General features: G+C 40.3%; 4 protein-coding genes across 8 annotated transcripts; 1 reads left to right on the top strand and 3 right to left on the bottom strand.

Annotated features, from left to right (window-relative positions):
* Positions 1 to 5: 5 nt before the first annotated feature.
* LOC130702847 (mitogen-activated protein kinase kinase kinase 15-like) lies at positions 6 to 5808 on the bottom strand. The gene is made up of 17 exons (XM_057524453.2): positions 5684 to 5808; positions 5395 to 5612; positions 5139 to 5333; positions 4698 to 5038; positions 4330 to 4631; positions 3649 to 4202; positions 3281 to 3572; positions 2832 to 3210; positions 2531 to 2765; positions 2329 to 2468; positions 2115 to 2249; positions 1908 to 2012; positions 1361 to 1841; positions 1091 to 1240; positions 894 to 1034; positions 608 to 809; positions 6 to 550 (listed from the first exon to the last, which is right to left on the bottom strand). The coding sequence occupies exons 2-17, from the start codon at positions 5599 to 5601 to the stop codon at positions 333 to 335; spliced, it is 4077 nt and encodes a 1358-aa protein (XP_057380436.1). The 5' UTR covers positions 5602 to 5612; positions 5684 to 5808; the 3' UTR covers positions 6 to 332.
* Positions 5432 to 15947, top strand: LOC130702851 (natural resistance-associated macrophage protein 2-like). 4 transcript variants are annotated; one of them, XM_059495246.1, is made up of 14 exons: positions 5432 to 5435; positions 12241 to 12403; positions 12506 to 12628; positions 12697 to 12923; positions 13028 to 13166; positions 13258 to 13413; positions 13492 to 13650; positions 13756 to 13818; positions 13911 to 14069; positions 14130 to 14316; positions 14403 to 14439; positions 14502 to 14712; positions 15213 to 15283; positions 15353 to 15947. In XM_059495246.1, the coding sequence occupies exons 3-14, from the start codon at positions 12557 to 12559 to the stop codon at positions 15504 to 15506; spliced, it is 1635 nt and encodes a 544-aa protein (XP_059351229.1). In that variant the 5' UTR covers positions 5432 to 5435; positions 12241 to 12403; positions 12506 to 12556; the 3' UTR covers positions 15507 to 15947. The 4 variants fall into 4 exon arrangements, 3 of the variants coding, with proteins under 3 accessions (XP_059351229.1, XP_057380442.1, XP_059351227.1); XM_057524459.2 differs by lacking the exon at positions 5432 to 5435 and adding an exon at positions 9819 to 9990 and having other exon boundaries at positions 12132 to 12403; XR_009004458.2 differs by lacking the exon at positions 5432 to 5435 and adding an exon at positions 14851 to 14954 and having other exon boundaries at positions 12093 to 12403; positions 15353 to 15420.
* LOC130702852 (E3 ubiquitin-protein ligase RNF14-like) lies at positions 6649 to 8865 on the bottom strand. Its single transcript, XM_057524460.2, has 8 exons — positions 8723 to 8865; positions 8588 to 8665; positions 8222 to 8519; positions 7627 to 8151; positions 7449 to 7554; positions 7260 to 7382; positions 7017 to 7189; positions 6649 to 6943 (listed from the first exon to the last, which is right to left on the bottom strand). Exons 3-8 carry the CDS (start codon positions 8507 to 8509, stop codon positions 6698 to 6700), a joined length of 1461 nt encoding a protein of 486 aa, XP_057380443.1. The 5' UTR covers positions 8510 to 8519; positions 8588 to 8665; positions 8723 to 8865; the 3' UTR covers positions 6649 to 6697.
* Positions 15948 to 16245: 298 nt separating the features above from the next.
* LOC130702854 (annexin B9-like) lies at positions 16246 to 19759 on the bottom strand. 2 transcript variants are annotated; one of them, XM_057524462.2, is made up of 11 exons: positions 19628 to 19759; positions 18907 to 19082; positions 18252 to 18563; positions 18013 to 18189; positions 17730 to 17934; positions 17568 to 17647; positions 17424 to 17496; positions 17138 to 17311; positions 16984 to 17059; positions 16809 to 16914; positions 16246 to 16733 (listed from the first exon to the last, which is right to left on the bottom strand). In XM_057524462.2, the coding sequence occupies exons 2-11, from the start codon at positions 19006 to 19008 to the stop codon at positions 16683 to 16685; spliced, it is 1356 nt and encodes a 451-aa protein (XP_057380445.1). In that variant the 5' UTR covers positions 19009 to 19082; positions 19628 to 19759; the 3' UTR covers positions 16246 to 16682. The 2 variants fall into 2 exon arrangements, with proteins under 2 accessions (XP_057380445.1, XP_057380446.1); XM_057524463.2 differs by having other exon boundaries at positions 18907 to 19068; positions 19628 to 19725.
* Between the last annotated feature and the right edge of the window lie 830 nt (positions 19760 to 20589).

Genomic DNA, 20589 nt, shown 5'->3' on the forward strand with positions numbered 1-20589 from the left:
AAAACTATGGTAAAAGGTTTGTATTACGGTGGACATGACCATGCGAATGGGAGATGAATTGGACGAATTTACAAGATGAGTTTGTTGGCGAACCATGTGAGAATAGGAGCCAGAAGAATGAATTAAAACTATGGCACATGGCAGGTGACTACAACGTCTCTTAGCTAAAAAGGCAAAAAAAACGCTAAGAAATCCTGGAAAGACGGGAACAACTGGAAGAAAAAGAAGGCAGATTTGGTTTCATTCAAAAACTATTATACGACCACACGAGACATGCAGAATTAAGTTTCAATTAGCTCAACATGAGGTTGAACACTTGGTACTCTTTGACTTCAAGTCACGGTCGATTGGGTTCGCTGTTCTAAAATTGCTCTCCACAGTCGTAATTCGCTACCACCGCGCAAGCCAAGTCTTCGAAGATCTTCTCTCGTAAAGAATGCAATGACATCAGCCAAAAGATAGCCTTCCGAAGTGAACAACGCTATTTCGTTGTCTTCCAAACCGTTGCCTTCTAACCAGGAGACGAGCAACGGGTCAAGGGCGGGATCACCTAACCAACCAGCCGATGAATATTTTAGTGATTGTAACGTAATAATTAGATTCATACTTTCGACAACTCGTTCCGGCGGTGGTCTCGACGGCAAAAGATTCTGAAGCAGTTGTCTTTGCATCTGTTGATGAGACAGTGTAGCTAGCAAAGTGTTCTGGTAACTACGCTGTGTGTCCAGCAACTCGTGCATTAGACGCAAGTTTTCGCGCTGCACTGTTTCTAAGGTACTCTTGAGTTCATCTCGAAGTCTCTCATGATCCTAAAAGTACCAATGTTTGTTAGAAAAAAACAAACAAGGAACGAAATATACGGAACCATCCGATTTCAATATCTTTGATCTCACTGTGGGTTCTTTTGGCGATTTGTTTGAGTTGATTGTTGAAACTCCTGAGGTTGATCCTTCTTCTACTCTCTCTCCCGCCTCTTCCCAGGCTTCAAGCTGTTTTCCCTCGCCATTTCCGTCCACTCTGTCCCTGTCATCACTCTTAAGAAGGACAACCATAAGAAACTAGATCATCGTCTGATTTCAATTTATAATACTTTTATCCGTCGGGATTCACCACCGGCCAGGTTTGCACCCAACTCTGGACTAAGAACTGTTATTGCTGCCTGCACAGCGCTGCGAACTAAATTGTCCAAGGCAAACATCCAATGAGGTTTGATACTGTGCATTCGCAAAACGGCATTGACCTGAACGATGGAGAAGAAAATGCAGACTAAAGCAAACGTAAAACAATTTGTGCCAAATATGAACACGATTACATGTTACATATGTACAGGAAAACAAAAATTTTGGACAAAATATCTTACTGCATCCTGGAACAGGTACAACGCCAGCTGAATGTGATTAAGGGCAAGCACGTCAAAGTCGACTTCTTCTCGAAGCGTGCTTATTGCTGCTTCAATTGCAGATTTGTTTTGTTCCGGAATAAAATCACGCAGGCCTCGCATCAACGTCAGTAAGTGCGGTGCAGTCAGCGGAGTTTGCCCAACTTCACGTTCCAACGAGCGAAGCCAAACTTCACATATCTTTTTGCCATCTTGCGAAAGGACGCGCGTCAACGTCTGTCGTCGCTGAGAATCTTTTTTCAGTGTGTAAAACCCATCTTCCGGAGAAAGTTCGACTCCTTCACCTAAAATGCCCCCGCCTTTAGACGAGCAACCATCGACCTCAGGGCTAAGAGGAAAGGGACTCATATAACCTGATGACGGTCCAGTATTTGTTCCATGGCTGTTTGCAGAGCTTCGTCTTCCGCCGACATGCGAATCCTCGTCCAATGACATCACAGTGCTTGAAAAGAGTAACATACACATTTATGAATTCAGAAGTTTAAATAAAAAAAAATAGTAATACTACCTAGTCGTAAAGCTTAACTGCGCTGGGACCGTGACCGGCGATGACATTGGCGAATGTATAGATGTATTGGCTGGGCTTGTTTTTGTTGTCATGTAAGCAAATCCGCTGGAAGCGATCAACAGATGAAAAATGATTAACATGATGGAGAAGCTATTAAATGAGCAGCATTTTTGTTTGCTTTACGATTCAGAAATTGTTTGTCAATACTTTTCCTCGGGAGAGCTTGCCATTCTTGGTAAGTGACTACCACGTTCAGTTCGGAGCATGGAACGATCCCCGACAGGAACAGAAACACTTCGGCTGTATTCTTGATTCGATGGAAGGCGCCCCATCTTTTTCTTCCTACGGTATAACACAAAAGAAAAATATGCTTTGCATTAGATAATGTAACAAGGCCATTAATAGAACATTAAAAACGAACTCGGATAGAAAGTTTTCCTCCATTAATTCTGCGGCAGTTGCTCGTCGATCTGGATCGGGCTCGAAGCAACGCAGAATGAAATGTTTGGCTCGATCTGACATTTCTACAGGAATCTCGGGGTGCATTTTGTAGTAGCCCACCTACGTAGAAGGATCATTTTTAAAAAGCTATCTGTGTACGCAGCACCTCGGATACGTTGTACCTTAAACATGGCGGCCTCGGGTGATCCCAATTCGATAAACGGAGGTTTACCGGTTGCCATTTCGACAATAGTACAACCGAGAGACCAAATATCTGCTGGAGCTCCATAGCCACGTTGACCTTTATCGATAACTTCAGGCGCCATGTACTGTAAGGTGCCAGTAAATGTTTCCGTGCTAAGACATAGACCAGCGAGACGTTTTGAGGTGCCAAAGTCGGATATTTTAACCACACCACTTTTAGAAACAAAAGGGGAGTTAGAAAAAGATAATATTGGGTTCATTTTTATACTATCGTAATACCTATACGTATTGACGAGGACATTATCGCCTTTGATGTCACGATGTACAATTTTTTGGTCATGTAGGTACTTAAGTCCTTGCAAAATCTGCCGCGTATAGTACGCAATTGTTGCTTCGTTCTCTTTGAGAGGACCCCATTTCGAACGTAATAGTTCGGAAAGACTCCCACCAGGCACTTGCTCCATGAAAATTTTGAAAAAGCCTCCTTCAGAGATGGAACCGAGATATTTGACGATATTTCGATGACGTAGCTGCGAATGGAGTCGAATCTCTTCGTGAAGGGGCTGTACTTCACCGATATCTTTTTCTGGCACCTCTTTGACAGCGATTCTTACTTGAGTGTCAAAATCTCGAGCTGCGTACACCACACCATAGGTACCTATAAAAGATTTTTCAAGTTGGCGCATATTTCTTTTTAAAAAAAATTGTTTCTCTTAATTTTGACTTACCCTTTCCCAGCACAACTCGCCTACTCTGGTCGTCTAGTTCATATTCGTAACGAATCGCACCGGGTGTCAAGTCACTATCGAGATCTGTAAAAGCTTCGCCAAGGTCGGCGGTAAGCTGGAGAACCAGATCATAAAACATTTGGCGACAGGCAGCCGATGGGAAGATCATTTGAAAATCATCCGAGTTTTGGTGGACGTAAAGGAAAAGGCAACGTTCATCGCGTTTGTAAAGCGATACGCTCTTGATCATTTCGGCAGTGAAGAGCCAATGGTGAACTTGGCGGCACTTGCCCTTGGATCAGAAAAAGAAATGTTATGCAATCAAATTAGACCTTATGAAATAAGACTAGACTGTGATGTAAGCTTACCAATAAACTGTCAAGGCACATGTTCCAGATTTCCAGAGACTTCTCCTCCGCTCCCAAATGGACGTTAACATACGAAGGCATGAACACTTTGGTAGGTTCCACGATAACAATAGGGAAGCGAATCGTTTCCTCTGTTTCTGCTTTTGTGGCTTCGACGAAATATTCTAGCCAGAAATTGAAAACTTGCTCTTCAGGGGATGGCGTTGATTCACCAGCTCCACCGGTGCTTTCATCCGATTTATGACGAAAACGATTAATCAACGTTATGTTTCCAATAGTTGACTTCAAATGCCAATTGGGAGGTTTGAGCTTAAACATGCATTCAGCTGCCTGGACGGCCTTGCCATAATCTTCGGCCAAGACGCAAATCTCGAAAAAAGTTGCTACGTCCCAATAATCTTTAAGCGACGAAAGGGATCCTTTGCGCCCAATCAGATTATTTAGTACCATGCCAATGTGTTGCAGTTCCTCCGATTTGGAGAACTCGTTCCCTGCTATAACTAGCAGTGTGGCCAAATTGATTCCCGCGTACTCGTTGGGTTGCACTTCAAAACCTAAAATGATTAAAAACTCATAATCAAATCGATTTGTTTTGGTGACAACCTTAAAACTACACAACATAAAGGACAATACGATAACCAGAGAAGAATACGGGGAATAAATATTGGAAGGAAAACATACCTTTTCTGTACCAGTGAATGGCATTCTGCAAGCTGTCCATATCAGTATGTTGCGACTCGACGAAAATGTCTTTATAGATTCGTCCACATAGACACAAGATATCGGGGACATGATTTTCTTTCTTTTCTAATGCCTTTTTCATCACTTCCAGAGCTCGCTCACGATCGCCTTCTCGGTTTCTTCGGTTCAGGGCGAAGGCATACAAATGCCGAATGGCTGGTGTATGCGTGTAATGACGACGGTTCGGTACTGTTTTCAGGTCCTCTAACAATGTTACCATTGCATCGTAATCTTGAACCTCTCTGCAAAGTTAATTAAGGCTATTAATGAATGCTTTCCGACAGAATAAGTAAGACGTGCGACGTTACCTGAAAGATATTAACATGTTGAGAATAACATCCCCCGAAAGAATATTCGGGTCATCAAGCCTTCTTCTCATCCCCTGAAGAGCCCTTATCAGCTCTTGACCTGTCCATGTTTCTCTTGCCTTTCTTAAATCTGCAAGGAATTTCTCCTTCATATGAGCCTTGGATTGTACTTCAACATCTTGTAAAAGCCTTCTCAACTTAATTGATAACTGAATTTTGAAGCCTGGTTCTGGTCCAGAATCTTCCCCACATCCCAACCGGGCTGCTGATGGGTCAGTCTCAACACATGTTCCACACTCAAGAGTACGATAGGACACAAATGTGTAATTGCTACATGACCTCTGAAATAAAAATACAATCGATTGTGTCAGCTGTAGTTCCAATCAGTGCTAGTTTTGTAACTTTGCAAAACTATAGCACTTTCTGAAAACCAGTTAATACCTTGAGCATTAAAGTAAGTCCGGGGTCTATATCATTGTAAAGTAAGATATTTTCCTTCATGCCAAAGCTTTCTCTGACACCCAAATGATAGAACAAGGCACTTTGCTGAACTTGGTTTGATAAATCCACTAAAGCCACATCAGCATTGTAAAAGGTTTCCAAAATCGTTGTTTCCCCAAAGTCAAGCTTTTCAAACTTTGAAAATATATGTAGGATTACCATGTTACAAAACCAAAATAAACACAAACTCTAATACCTGAACATGATGGCAATTCGAATTCACTGCTGCAGTAGCTTGTCTGACTTCGTCAAAAGCTTTTTTTCTGTGACTTAAATACTCACTTTGATTTAAATCAATTACACACACAGCATCCATCCTTAATCTTCCAGAAATTGGAGTAACACCACCGGGTCCGTGCCCAGATGTGTCGCTTCGACGATCAGATCCAACACTATCAGTCATTGTTTTGATTCCTAGCAAATAATCGTGGATTTCTTAGCCATGATCTGTGTACACAACGAACAAAAAGGTACTCTTGCATTACCTGCACCCTGTGGTAAGACATTATGAGTAAAACAGATACTACCAAATGTATTTAGGGCAAACTGCCTCTGGAATCGTGTAGAAACAGATATGTCCTTGAGTGTTGATTAAAGATAAACAGCAACAATTGGCACGGTGTAATATTAAAGTGTGAGCACTCACAGCGCAGTTGGTTAAGAATATAGAGGGTTCAGGGTAGAACACCGCTAGGAGTGCTGCGTTCCAAACAACATTGAGCTATCCGGCCTTTTACCTATTACAGTTCAGTTGTATGCACACCGACTCAAAATCAAACGAAAAATGGCTAAACATTAGACAATAGTTTTCATTCTGGTGTACGCGATCAAAATAGGCTACAGCGATGTTTGTATAACTGATGCACATATACTTGATGAAAATGCAGCCTTTCCCTTTCCAGGCGACGCATGTAAATCACATACCCCTTTTTAGCGGGAAACACATAAAAGTAATAATTATAAAAATATTTATATATAGATAGCACTACAGATGAGTCTTTCAATTTTGGCAAGCAAACACAAGGTGGGTAATGATGAGGAAGGCAGACTAACTTTGGTTTGGTGGTGAAACAGGATGGAAGAAATAGGACTTAGGAAATAGGACTACATTTTAAAAACATTGATAAGTCTTTTTTCTGCTTTAAGTTAAGCCTATTTTTATTTGTCCTATTCTTAAATCTTAAAGGAAAATGAACTACCAAACATCTCCTTTTCCCCCGCCCCCCCGCCAAAAAAGAAATTGTCGACAGCTATCCAATAACATTCAAGAATTTAAAAAAGGATAAAGATCTATCTCCAAATAGTTCAATAACACCACTAATCTAACCATTCCAAACAAAAACGAACGAAGCTTTATACATATGTAGGCTGAAAGATAATTTTCGCTTTACTCACCAAAATTACACCTCGAACTTGAGATAACTTCCGGCAAGAAATGTATTCTACGCGATTTTCCGGTAACGTATTAGGTTTTTCATAATTTTGTATGACAAAAATGTTTACAGCATATTAATGAAACCATCGTCTTCGCTGAAATCATCATCACTATCACCATTAATATTTATCCAATCAACTTCAACGGCATCTTCGCGATCATCTTGAACTAAGCCCTCGAATAAATTGCATCTAGCACTTGCATTTGAGAAGTGCAAATACGGGCATTTGGGATCGAGCTGAGTAAGGCATAGCCAACAAAAATAACTGCTGCAGCGAGGGCACGACATTTTGTTGCACCCATCTTTTTTCTGGAGAAAAAAAATACAACAATAATAGCAGTAACACATCACACTTATCTAGAAAAAAAGGACTTAGCTTTACCTCAATAGGCGCGTTGCAATGTGGACACGGTTTGCTGTTCTGCCCAATCCAGGTCTCAGCCTGAATATCGTTTATCATGGATATTAGCTGTTTTTTCCCATATCGTTTTTCCATGTCAACTTTCGTTGAATCATCTCCATTAGTATATGTTTCAAAGAGCTTCATTTTTTCCGCTGTACAGAGCAAAACCAATGGTTAGCTAAATTTGAACGATTGCCAATACGACAACGATGATGAACGAACTTGAACTCATTTTGCATGGAGCAACTCCATGGTAGGTTGCCTTGCACATAAGGCAAAAATGGAAGTTGCAGTATGGACAAGAAACTAGATTGCTCTCCGGATCGTAAGACACGGGATATTGACCTATACAAAAACATTACGCATATAAAATATATGAGGATAACGACAGACAACTCCAGAAAAACTTACACTGTGGTCGCGGGCAGTACGCAATGTTGATCATCGATGCTATGGTAGATTGCAAAAGCAAAGAATCGTATCGTTCGAAGGCATCAGGACTAATCAATTCTTTGATCTAGTTTGGAAGGTATTATAAATTTTAATTGCTTTACTAACAATTTACCATCGTCGGTGTTAAAATGCATACTTGACCAGGGGAAGGCTGTGATGTGCACTTGTCTTCGGGACAAATTAATCCGTTTACTGTTCCTTCGGTGATTTTGACTTCAAAATAGCTACTCATGCATTCTTTACAATATACATGTCCACAGCTCGGAAACTGTATGCAATTTGCACCCAACCTATGGTCAAAGCAAACTTTGCATGTGTGACTAGCCTTATCAAACACCAATTGTTCCGCTATCCTTTCATATTCACGCAACACATCTAAGAGGTCTCCTTCATACTGGTTATCACAAACAGCTCTGGAATCCAATTTCCCAACTGATCTTGACCCAGCAATTGCAGTTGGCAACTGTTGATAATCTGATGGACCATATGACAGTCTAGAATTTTGTCCTGTCATATAAACCCATGATAGGTCTACGTAGCTGTCAATTTCGAGCCATTTTAAGGCTTCATACTGCAGTATTTGTATCCATTCAAACAGCACAGCCTGACCTTTCACATCATCCTCCCACTTCTTGTCAAGCTGTTGGCATAGCTTTGAAAGCTGAAATACAACATGTGCTGATCAGTGTAAGTGCCATCTATTAGAAAATAGTAAATAGAATGGGGAATACCTGGTCTCGTCTCAGCCACTTACAAACCAACGTAAAGTTAGGTGGCTTTTCTGATGGATAGTTTACTGGGTAATTAAAATGTAATTCAATTGGAGAAAGATGTTGAACACGGAATTTGAGCAGCTGTCCATTTTTCTTTGCTTGAATTTCAAATGTTGAGGGAACTTCTGGCTTCACATAAATGCAACCAACAATTGGATGACTGGAGCTGTTCACATGGATTTGGGTCTCATCAAAAATACTTTTCAATGCAAGGATTTCATCATTCTGGGCTTCATGGTCTTCCATCTTACAAATGCTGAAAGGCACAATATACCAACTGATCTTGATAATCAGACACAGAAGAAAATTTAGTTTTTTTATTACCTGGATTTGCCAAACAGTCTTGCGTAAGTAAAAAATTGTTAAAAAGATTCCTGTTTAAAGTTGAGATTGACCACCAGTCTAAGAGAAACAACGACAACGTGTTTTAAGCACCCATGATAAAATTTTTTACTTTACCTTTCATAGAACGTAAAAAACAAATGGATCTTCCATACAATTTGTTTATCGCAGAAAAGCTTTTCTCATAATTGCGAAAAGAAATCAAAACAAAGTTCTTTAGTGCAAAACAACAGGGAATAAACTTCTCAGCCACGGAATGACGGAAACAGTAGGTGCGCTGAAGTCACGATTTGCCATTGCGCTCCTAACCGTCATTTGTTTTTACTTTGTTTTTAAAGTTTTTCCGCCACCGCTTTTCAGTCTTCTTTACGACGAAAGCATGGCTGACCTAAAGGTTAGGGCTCAGAAAGACTGATATAAATAAAGATTCTGCTCCTATAACTCCGTTTTACGTTTCGCAAATCTAATGTCTCGTCAATCGTTCAAAACATGACGTAACTATTGTAATTAGTTGTATCTTGGTAACAGATGAAATTCAATCATAATTTGGACTTCGTTATGCTGGCGATATAGCAGTATACATTCCTGCATGTTGTTTTATTTTTATTACTTTTTTTTGCGTTTCTGTCATTTTATACAACAGTTGTAATAATAATAACGAAGTTCATAAAAAATTTCGGTTTGTGTAATTAGTTCCTTCCAACGTCTTTTTTTTATAGTTTAACTTCACTATCTGCTAATTGCCACGCTTGATAACGGTTATATGCAAAAGACACTGCTTGATTTAAAGAACAAAGTTCGCACGGTTGTTCCCCACTCCATTTAGTGCTCAATAATTAAAGCGTTGCATGTAGCCGGCATTCTCAATAATGTGCTTCCAGTAGCAAGGGTGGCTTATCTTGTATTCGCATTGAATTTTTTTATTCTCCTGGTATTCTTTTGCAATTGACATCGCAAAATCAACAATATTTAATTTTAAAAATTGACGAAGAAAAAGTTCGTCGTTATATGCTATTGCCATCTTACCGTGGATCTCAGAAGCATAAAAAAGTTCTATAACTAGGATATGAGTTGTCAATGTAGCCTATGGCTGTTTGTCTGATTTCTCTATCTGGAGGGTCTCGTACCAGTTCTTTGTCTAGACCAATGCCTTAACCACTCTCTTTTCTCCTTTCTGCTTTCTTTTTTTGGTTTACATTTTCTCTGGTTCTCACCCTTCGCATTGATTAGTAGGACACTTTCTTGCACGTTGAGCAGTTATTCTTTTGAATGGTGAACGAATTCTTGTGTTGCTCAAAAGAACGACAATGTTTTCCTGTTGCATCTAATTTTGACATCCCGTCTTTCTGCCTTACCTCGGTCGTTCATCTAGCCCTTTTCGAAAAGTACAAACAATTTCAATCATATTTGATTTCCTTTATGTATTATGTTGAAAATACTTTGTACCTTCGTTGCATTGCCGTTACGTGGGTGGCACTGAACGCATATTGGGCGTTTCTTTTTTTTTTCGAACCAAACGTTGGATAGATTAAACTCAGGTGCAGTTGGTGTTTATAATGTGTTCCCCCCTGCTCTCTTGTTCAAATTGTACGCCAATTGAATTGCAATCCATCCTTGCATGATTTTAATGGTATGGCAATATAGGAAAACTTCTGCTTGAATACCCCCCATGGACGGAGCTATTAGGGATATAATTCGTCTGCGAAACGATTACCAGTAGCTAACTACGATTTGCCGCTTGAAACGGCTCTTATGCTGAGAACGAGTAGCGTGTATGTGCGAACTTCCACCCTCATGTCACTGATCCATGCTTAGTGATTGTGTGTTTTTGACTGGCTAAGTGGACAGAGATCGACGAATGATCTTCAGTTTTCAAACCCGGCTACGAGAAAAGGTATTGCTATACAGCCATCAGCCTTATCTGGTTGTTACAGCTACAATAACAAACAGATAATTTCCCAGTCGTCTGCACTAGACTTCTGGATTAGTCGCCTAGCTCTTAAGAATCGTATTTAATAATCTTGTGAAAGGGTAGGAATAAGAGAAAAAATAATTTACGTTACCTTCGAATGATTGGTGTTAAAGACTTCGTCGATATAAAACAGTAGAAACCATCAGATGTCTAGGATGCGTCTGTCACCTTCCATCCTTGCCGTAAATAGTTAGTTTAAGTACTCGAGTGAACTGTACTGCATTACGAACATGTTGGAATGATCTGCCATGATTGTAAGTGAAATCCTTAGCTTGAAGCTTATCGTGTATTCAACAGGGAAAAAAAAAAGAAATAGGTGATATATTTTTGTTTTGTTGTTTTGTTTTTTTTTTTGTTTTTTTTTTTTTGGGGGGGGGGGGTTATTCTCAATTTGTTTTTTTATAATTGTTGGGTGCTGCAAGTAGAGTTTATAAATCCTGTCCGACCAAGGTAATCATTGGCTGATTTTTCAATGAGCAGCTGTCTCAATGTGACATGTTTCTCCATTATCACGTAGACATAGCTCCCTTCGGAATCGTCTTTTGTGCAATTTTTCCTAACAGAGTGATTCTACCTTGACCTCTTCTGCCTTCATATTTTTTTACAGAAAGGAATCAAGGAAATTCCGAACCGCACGAAGTCAACTTCTTGATGCTGTTTGTCGAATGTATGTTTACTCTGTGTAGAGTTTGGTGAATGTGGCTTTATTTTCGCCTTGGCGATAAGGAGCTTACGTCATTATCTTATGGTTTCAAACAAAGAGTACATTGTCTACACGAGCGGCATGCGTGTCATCTTCGCCGCTCACTTTTGAAATTGTTGAAGATCCGAATGACACATGCCCCGTGAATGGCATTAATTCATTCGTTATTATATTCTACAGCTGAAATCCTTCCGTCCTATTGCTACGCCCGCAATCCCACTTTCTCTTGTTCTTTTGATCTTTGATGATTTTTTACTACAGTTTTCACTGCATGGGAAATTATCAAGAAATGATCTGTCCTAACGCAACGGTAGCGTCCATAATTAGTTTTCAATTTAAACCAAACAATAATTTTACTCGCCTTTTTTCAACTCTGCCTAACGTAACAGACTATTACAGGCATTGCCACTGTTTCATTGCATCAAACACTAGAAATGCCTGTTAATCTCAGCATAGCCGATTTTTAATTTGATTTATTTTAGTAATTCTCCTCCACTAGAAAAACTAAATCCATTGCCCAATCGCGTGGTTTTCATGTCTACGTGATGTTGAGATATTTTTTTTTTTAGTTACGTGAAACAAATGCTAACCGTTATGAATAACGTTCTTTTGTTCCCACCCTCAATAATCTATTCAAACTCTGCTTGCAGGATTGACATGACTTTCGAGCCTTGCTCTTACTGTTCTCCGCCCCTCCCTTATCGCAAATTTTCTCTATAAATTGACGTTCTCGATAATAGGCCCTGAGTAGTTGACTAGAAGAACTCAGCATCTGCTTTGGCTTGGATTTGACTTATTGCAACCCCCCAACTTGTGTAATTGAAGGCAAATTTTTTTTTGCTATTTTATAGTTGCGGCCTTTGCTGATTTAGAATTTCCGATCTCAGCTGTATTCAACAGCGCAATGGAGTCTGTTACAATTTCGTCGGTCAATGGTAAGCGCGCCAGCTCGTCTAACAGTAGCAGTTCCACTTCGAGTGAATCGGGTGCGTCAAAACTGGGTGTGAGCCAAACGGATGACCATGGCAGAAATAATTCTGCGTACCATAACGACGAGGACGACATTCCCCCAAACCAGACCTATTATGCAGATGAACTGATCGACGTACCCGATTTGGGAAAAGTAATTTCAATTTCTTTATTATTATTATTATTATTATTAATTTATGTTTTTTTTGTTTTTTTTTAACTTTATGCAAAATATTGGCAATATCACATTTAACAGAAATCGTTTAGCTTCCGCACTCTTTGGGCTTTCACCGGGCCGGGCTTTCTGATGAGTATTGCTTATTTAGATCCAGGCAACATTGAATCTGATTTACAATCGGGAGTCGTGGCTGGCTACAAGGTGACATTTTTGTTTTTTTTAATTCAGATTTTGTCTAATGTGCTTATCAACAAGGAAAATATTTACAGTTACTGTGGGTGCTGATGACGGCAACGATCATGGGACTGTTGGTTCAACGTTTGGCTATCCGATTGGGGATGGTTACGGGCCTGCATTTGGCAGAGATGTGCTACAAACAATATCCGAAAGTGCCCCGCCTCATATTGTGGGTTATGGCCGAGATTGCGATTATTGGATCTGACATTCAGGAAGTCATCGGGACGTCACTGGCCATCTACATTCTCTCCGATCAAGCGTAAGTTTAGTCACCGAAAATTGGACTTTGTCCCTCGTCGAAAACCACACAAAAATGAGTTACGTTCCGTATGATTCATGCAATATCCTCTGACGCATTTACAGAATTCCCATTTGGGGAGGTGTCCTTATCACAGTCTTCGACACGTTTACGTTCTTGCTCCTGGACAAATATGGTTTACGCAAGTTGGAGCTTTTCTTCGGCTTCCTCATTACCGTCATGGCCATCACGTTTGGATATGAAGTCAGTACTTCATTTCATTAAAAGAAATAAGACTTGTACCTTATGTTGATTTTGATTTTGGTTTTCAACGACGTTTCATTTTGAATTTCAGTACGTTCATGATCCGCCGCCACAAATCGAAGTTATCAAAGGTCTCTTCATCCCGGGTTGCAAGGGTTGCGGACCTGAAGGTGTTCTTCGAGCTGTAGGCATTGTCGGTGCTGTCATCATGCCTCATAATCTCTTTCTCCACTCAGCTCTAGTCAAGGTAATATGAAATCAAATTCATCTTGCTGCTGGAAACTAATATTATTTGGTCTTTTCTTTCTTTAATTTTTTTTTTCAGTCGCGCAAAGTTGATCGCAAAGACAAACATTCAGTCCAGCAAGCGAACAAGTATTTCTTCATCGAGTCGTGCATAGCTTTGTTCATTTCGTTCATTATTAACATTTTCGTCGTCTGCGTTTTTGCCTACGGACTTTTCGGGAAAACCAATCAAGATGTGGTAAGTGACGCGAACGATTTAGCGTCCGCACGCGCTCGCGATTTCGTGTCTGTTGCACATGCCTAATAATCTGCTTTGATTAAACGTTGAACCATTTGTTTTCAGCAAGATTTGTGTGCGAACAGCACCTCGTCGTCCTCAGAACAAGAAATCGAGGAATTCTTTCCGGTGCGTATAAAGCTTACAGGCCATTGGCTTGAGAACCTATAGTTTGAAATTGTTCGTACCAATCTCTGGTTTTGTGGGACGCGTCAATTTAGGCCAACAATGAAACTGTTGATGCCGACATTTACCGCGCTGGACTGTTCTTGGGCTGCAAGTACGGGGATGCAGCCAGATACATTTGGGCTGTCGGAATCTTGGCCGCTGGTCAGTCGTCCACAATGACCGGAACTTACAGTGGCCAGTTTGTTATGGAGGTAAAATCAAAATCGAAAACATTATTATGGAGTTCAAATTACCTTTTATCGATGCGTCAGGGTTTCTTAAATTTGCACTGGGCACGCTGGAAGCGAGTTTTGCTTACTCGTACCATTGCCATTTCTCCTACTCTTTTCTTGGCCATCTTCGCCGATATTCAACAGCTTACTAGTTTGAATGACTACCTCAACGCTGTTATGAGTTTGCAGCTGCCATTCGCCTTGATTCCTACGTTGACGTTCACCAGTAATAATCGCAACAACACAATTCAAATAACTGAACTTGTTCGGTATATTCCGCGTTTCATTTCCCCCTTTTTCTCATACCGACAGGTTCGCCGAAAATTATGGGCGACTTTGTGAACGGGCTGTAAGTTAATTATCTTATATTCTTTACGTTTTTCGAGTTGATTTAATTTTACGTTCGTGTAGGTTCAATAAAATTCTCCTCGCCGTTTTGGCGGTGATCGTCGTAGGCATCAATCTCTTTTTCGTGGTCGTAACCATTAACGAAAGCCTACCTCACCACTGGGCAATATACACTGCGTTTGGAATTTTCGGCATTCTCTACATGACCCTGGTCGGGTATTTAGTTCTTCATTTAATCGACTCCTTCGGTGGCCGTTGCTGTTCTCGACTACCGGTAACACGATTATATCAATGGAATCTCATTTCTTGTCGATCGCTTTCATTTGTCTTTTTTGCTGATCGTCGCCTTTCTTTGTTTTGTTTCGGTATCCGTTTGTCCCTCCGCTTGTACGTGAATTGTTCCGGAACGCAGTATGAAAGATTAACAGTTCACAAAGGAGACGGTGACGAAACAGCACCGTTTGCGTTCGTTGTTGATCAGTACTCGGAAAATCGAATCAATTAAAACGCTTGGAGGTAAATTTTAAAATAAAATATCCCGTTCAGTTAGCGTGACTAGACGTGGCATCAATGAAAAATGTGTGATGGTTTTACAATGTTGTCTGATGTTATTTTGTAATTAGTCTGTTTGCTTTGGTTTTAGTCCTTTACGACGAGGTTTAATCATCCTTCATGTTCTTGAACTCGTTCAGAATTAGTTTTTATAAGATGTTTCGTGCTTAGTTTAATTTTTAATTAGCGTGAAATGTATTCTAACTAGTAATGTCTCTTTAGGGGATAGCTGGGCTGGTCGACCAAAATCAATATCATCTGACGAAAAACGAAATGACAGAAGCTTCTTCCTTGTAAGTAAAAAGCCTTACTTTATAATCGTATCTCTTCTTCATTATGATAACCCTTGTCGTTGTTTGTAGAGCTACAATCCATTCTGTGGGAACTAGATTATCGATTGATAAGAATGGACTGAAACATAACGGCGATGACACTAACAACAGGGACAATGAAAGCCGTTCATGTAGCCTCCGCGGCAGTCATCGCGGCAACCTTAGCGCCAGTGTTCATGCCTAATTTTAGTTACAGCTCCTTTTAGTATACTTTTATTTTTTAAATCTAAAGGTGGGCAACGTTTATCGTGCAACTGCAATTCTTATCGGCTCGGCTGACCACCGACTCATCTTTCTACAGACCAACCATTATTTGAATAATTTTTTTTAGGCTTCCAATTTGTCTGGATTGGCATAGTGTGTTGTCTCCTCAATAGTAGTCTACAGCTCCCGATTGCATAAATACTTGCGACAAAGGAAGACGTACTGTCTCTTCAGGAGATCTGAAAGGAGTGCAATCTTCTCATATTTTTTTTAATGGCTTACAAGCCAGTGAGCTTTCTTTGAAAAAGAAAGGTGTACACAGTCAATCGTTGACTTCGAGTGCCTGTTATTTTGACGTGTTTTTATTTGCTGCCACATCTTGTGCTTCAATTGATTGTTCCGGATTACCGTAATAAATAACCTAAATGCTCCTAGTTCCATTTGGCTTGTATTTACGTCATTTGAATCATTACTTGAAGTTGCAGTATAACGTAGTTTAGTCCAAGATGACATGAATGCCTTTTACAAAGAAAAATGCAGCATCATGAACGTTTCAAGCGAAAATGAAACGAAATCAAGGTAGTACTTCGATCGGTTTTCTGATCAAATGAAGCGCATTTTTAGCCACGTATCTGCAAAAGTGTAGTTCTTGTGTTCACCTCCCAATTTGGAGGTAAACAATGTGTGTCCCGTGTCCTTGCACATAATGGATTTAACAATTATGGAGGTCAACAACGATGTATTATACCTTATTAAGTTACCTATAACGGTACCTTTATTAAGGTACCATTATAATATTAAATACACCGAATTGCATGGCTGTGCTATTTCAGTTGAGTGTCGTCTCAACTCTTAAATGTTAGTAGCAATTCAATCACTCTGTCCCTTATACGTAACCATATTGGAGCTTATGAAACAGGGATATATAGTTTAGAAGCTAACTGACTTAATGGATGCCATGCATTTAAAATTTGGAAGCAAACGTCTTGATAATTGACACCCAATCTTTAACTCATCCTATAACTAACTAGATTTAACGTTTACACAACCAAATCAGGCCCCAAATAAATTCAATAAAAAAAAAATGATACCAATAAAAAAAAATAGGCTACAGCTAAGAAGAAGTGTTTTTCGATTTTGGCAGCTAAATCCTTTTTCAGCCAAGAAGAGCTAGAAGAGCCTTTTTATAATCACCTGATGTATCGCCCTAATGAAAAAAAAAAAAATAGTTAATATTGACAAATTAGCCTGCCTTAAAAAAGAGTACAAGAATAGCAAGTACCGAAACGTCTGCATGGAGACTTCTTTTGAATAATTTTTCGTATTCTCGTTTGATGTTGCCTAGATCGACGTCGCAACGACTCACAATAATGCGGATAAGATTTTGGCTGATGAAAGGCAAAATATTGATTAGTGTCGCTAATGTAACACAATTTGGACATTGCCGTAATGCTTACTCTTTTGTGCCCATTCCTACGATGGCGTTATGCAGGCGCTGGGCAAAATACCCCGGCCGATTTGCGGCACACTGCACTAATTAAACGCCAAAAACAAAAATCATTTTGTGTCAAAGAAGGAATTTTTTTTTTAAATCTAAATTTCGAGACTCACATATTCCTAAAAGGCCCTTCTCCGCGTTAGCTGAGAACTCGCTAATTACAGCCTTTTCCAAACTGTGGCCGTGCATAGCTTGATACTCAGTCATTACTTGGCGCAAGTGAGCCCAACTGCGAGTCGCTAAAATTGAATTAAAAGCACTTTCGTCGGTACCCAATTTGGCCGCTCCTAGATACAACAGCAGTTGCAAATGAGTGCTATGATTGTAAGTTTTTTAATTCTACAGTCTATGACAATCCAATGAACGGAATGAGCAAGCGTAAATGTGATGTAAACGTACCGGCTTGGAACAAACGTTGGGCATCCGCCTTGGCTTGTGCTACGTCAACCACTTGGTTCTCATCTCTTAGACCCTGCATGCAAATTTCAGAGCTTTAAGACATTAGATTCAACTAGAAAGATAGCAGCATTTTAAATTATCCACCTGTGCCAACGACACGAGAAGCATTTTGAAGGTGCCAGAGGTGTCGCCTTTGATGTCCTTTTCCATAGGATGACCGTACACTGCTCAAACACGTAATGGATTAAATTTTGTGTTCCTCTCGAAGCAAATTCACACATAGCGGTTAATTGTAAGTATACTTACATCTTACGTAGGCTGCGTTTATGTCACGGATCTCTTGATTAGTCCCGCTGCAAAGTATTTCAACGAGCGTCCCTTCATTAGTACCCAATCCACTAATGGCTATGTACATTTCACGAGCCATATAGTCGGCCAATGGGAGACAAAGTGCAATCATTACTTTCTCAAACGCGCCACTCAATTCGCTTTTCAATTTCGACTCTAAATCCTGGTTGATAGAAAGAAAGAGACATAAAAAGGAGTTCAATTTGTTTATTATTTTGATTGTTTAATTGTTTAATCCTACCTTTCCGTAGCCTGATTTGTAGGCTCTATTGATTTCAGCACGTTGACTGCTAGTTCTATGGCACAGTATGGTGATGAGCGCCTTTTCATCAGTGCCTAATCCTTTCATGGCCTTATGAAGAGCATCCGCATCGGCTCGAGCATCAAACGGCGAAGCCGGATGCACGGTAGGAATATTCTGTATTTGCATAAGATTAATATGGGTGATCTCTTGTGGTGGTCGTCACAGTATGAACTTACTGGTTCCATTCGTTGTTGTTGTGGCTGATACCCAACTGCTGAAGGAGCGAATGGCGCAATTGATGGATATATCCCACCTGGAGCAGGTTGCAGACCGACTGGGGGGTGACCCACTTGTTGCGGAGCACTCGCGCTATACTGCGGGTAGGCAGGAGCTGGTGCGGGATAGTACGGTTGTTGTGGTTGCACGGGATATGGGAGACCGCCAGCTGGTGGATATTGATTATTTGCGGGCGGGTAGCTTGGATAACCAGGCTGACTAGCAGGATACGCTGATGTTTGGTCAGTCGGGTATCCTGGATAAATGCCGGGCTAAAGTTTTTGAAGGACGAAAGTCAGTTAAATGTCAATTACTTTAAATGCGCTACACGACGCAGTTTAGTTATCTATGAAAGCCACGTCACTGTTAATTGGGCTCGGATACGTTCGTTGGAAGTTAGAAAAAAATGCCCGTGACTGCAATACCAAACATTTCTTCCTTTCAGCGTTTTGATCTCCAGATTTCTTTTGTTTCCCGGAAACAAATGCGGATACTCCGGCGAATATTTAATTTGGCATTAAATTTGCATGCAGAATGTGCACCGCCACATACCCGCTATTTACCATTTTTGTAATCAACAGAGAACACAATTAAGCTTCTCATAAACAGACTTACCTGAGGAGGATAACCAGGATACGGCTGCTGCGGTTGTACTGCTGGATAACCGCCTGCGGAAGCAGGATAACTAGGATAGTTTGGATAATTAGGATAGCTCATTCCCAACACGTTTCTTTACAGTCGTCAAGAAAAGTGTCCAGTGATAATAAATGTTGCTTTCTGCAAGGGAAAAGCTGTAAGACAAAGAGGATAAACACGTAAAAGAAACGAAATTCCTGTAATTCAACTGTAGCATATTTTACTTTGCCTGCCACAAGATAGCAAACATTTGAAAATCCAACGATTTTTACAATCATTTTCATCATTATCATCGTTATCAGTCTTTATTGTTGATACTACGCTGACAGGCAACGAGCTTTACCTATTCCAAGCTTCTTATGCAAAGGTTATCTCTTGTTTGCACTCACTTCAGGTTATGCTCTACTTGGCTGTAGGTCGTCCACGGATAGTCAGATAAGAACACTACTTAATGCGTGACAAGCCCAATAAATTCTGTTGATTCTATTCACCAACGCCAGTAATTTTATCTAAATGGGTTGAAGGAAGCCAAAAGTTTTTCAAGCTAGCTTTAAACTACGTTTTAATGTTTTGCCACCAGAGTACATTACACAATATGGGGCAGAGAAAAGGGTGCGGTCTAAACGTCGCGGCTACAAAAACAAGTTTCGGTTACAAATCAAAGTCTACTTCTAGACAACAAATCTGAAAGTTGACTTACCTTACAAACAAGCTGCAAATCAACAAAATCAGACAAATCAAAAGATGATAACAGTAAGCAACTGTCACAAGGGTTATTTTCTACACTCTTACAGTCCTACACAAAAATGAAACGGCCGTCGGGAAATTCCAGCAGAAAGAGCAACTGAACTAAATTGCCTGGCCAACAGTGAACCTCAACTAGCGCCACGAGTGTAGATTCTCACTGTTATACGTGCAGCAGCGACAGCCTCAAGCGCTGAGCGTCCCTATTTTAGAATTGCTCAATGCTACAGCATTCGTACACTGAGCATGCTACGTAAATATGACACGTCACCGTTCGTAGCAGTACACGCGTTTTTCGCTGGATACCGAAAATTCAGTGCAGCACTCCTGTGTGCTGGTTCAGCAACAGGTTGAAAGCATTTCCTGTAGTTAAACATACAAGTAAGCAATTGAATACCAAATTGCCAAACCTGACTGTTACTTCACTTTGCTTGACGCATTAACACAAGCGAGTTATACGCGCGTCAGACAGAAATGAGATTCCCGGAAATGGAGTGACGTCAGTGTAACTTGGTGACCGCCTTTTACTGAAGCAAGACGGAAGAAAAATTTACAACTACATACAATTTTATTGTTCCTTGCAGTCATTTCTTGACATTTTCTCTTAGATTTCACTACTGGCTGCTTTTAAAGGGCTCGGCTCTACGTCAATGAGTACTGTTTTTATGCCGATCGGAGAAAGTGGATATTTCCGAAAAAAGACTTTTCACAGAACTGTTTTTGCGTCAACACTCCGGTAGATGGTTGAACTATGTGACAATTTTGTGGCAACTTCAATTTTGAGGTTCAATTGAAAAAGTCTAACTTTTTCAACAGTGGTCCAGACCACCGTTAACCCAGTTCTAATTATTAATATTTCTGACGGTGATTTTCTCGTTACACTATTATTCGAAATTCTGACAATGGCATTGAAATGTC

Source organism: Daphnia carinata, chromosome 5 (genome assembly GCF_022539665.2).
Source record: "Daphnia carinata strain CSIRO-1 chromosome 5, CSIRO_AGI_Dcar_HiC_V3, whole genome shotgun sequence".
Classification (NCBI taxonomy): Eukaryota; Metazoa; Arthropoda; class Branchiopoda; order Diplostraca; family Daphniidae; genus Daphnia; species Daphnia carinata.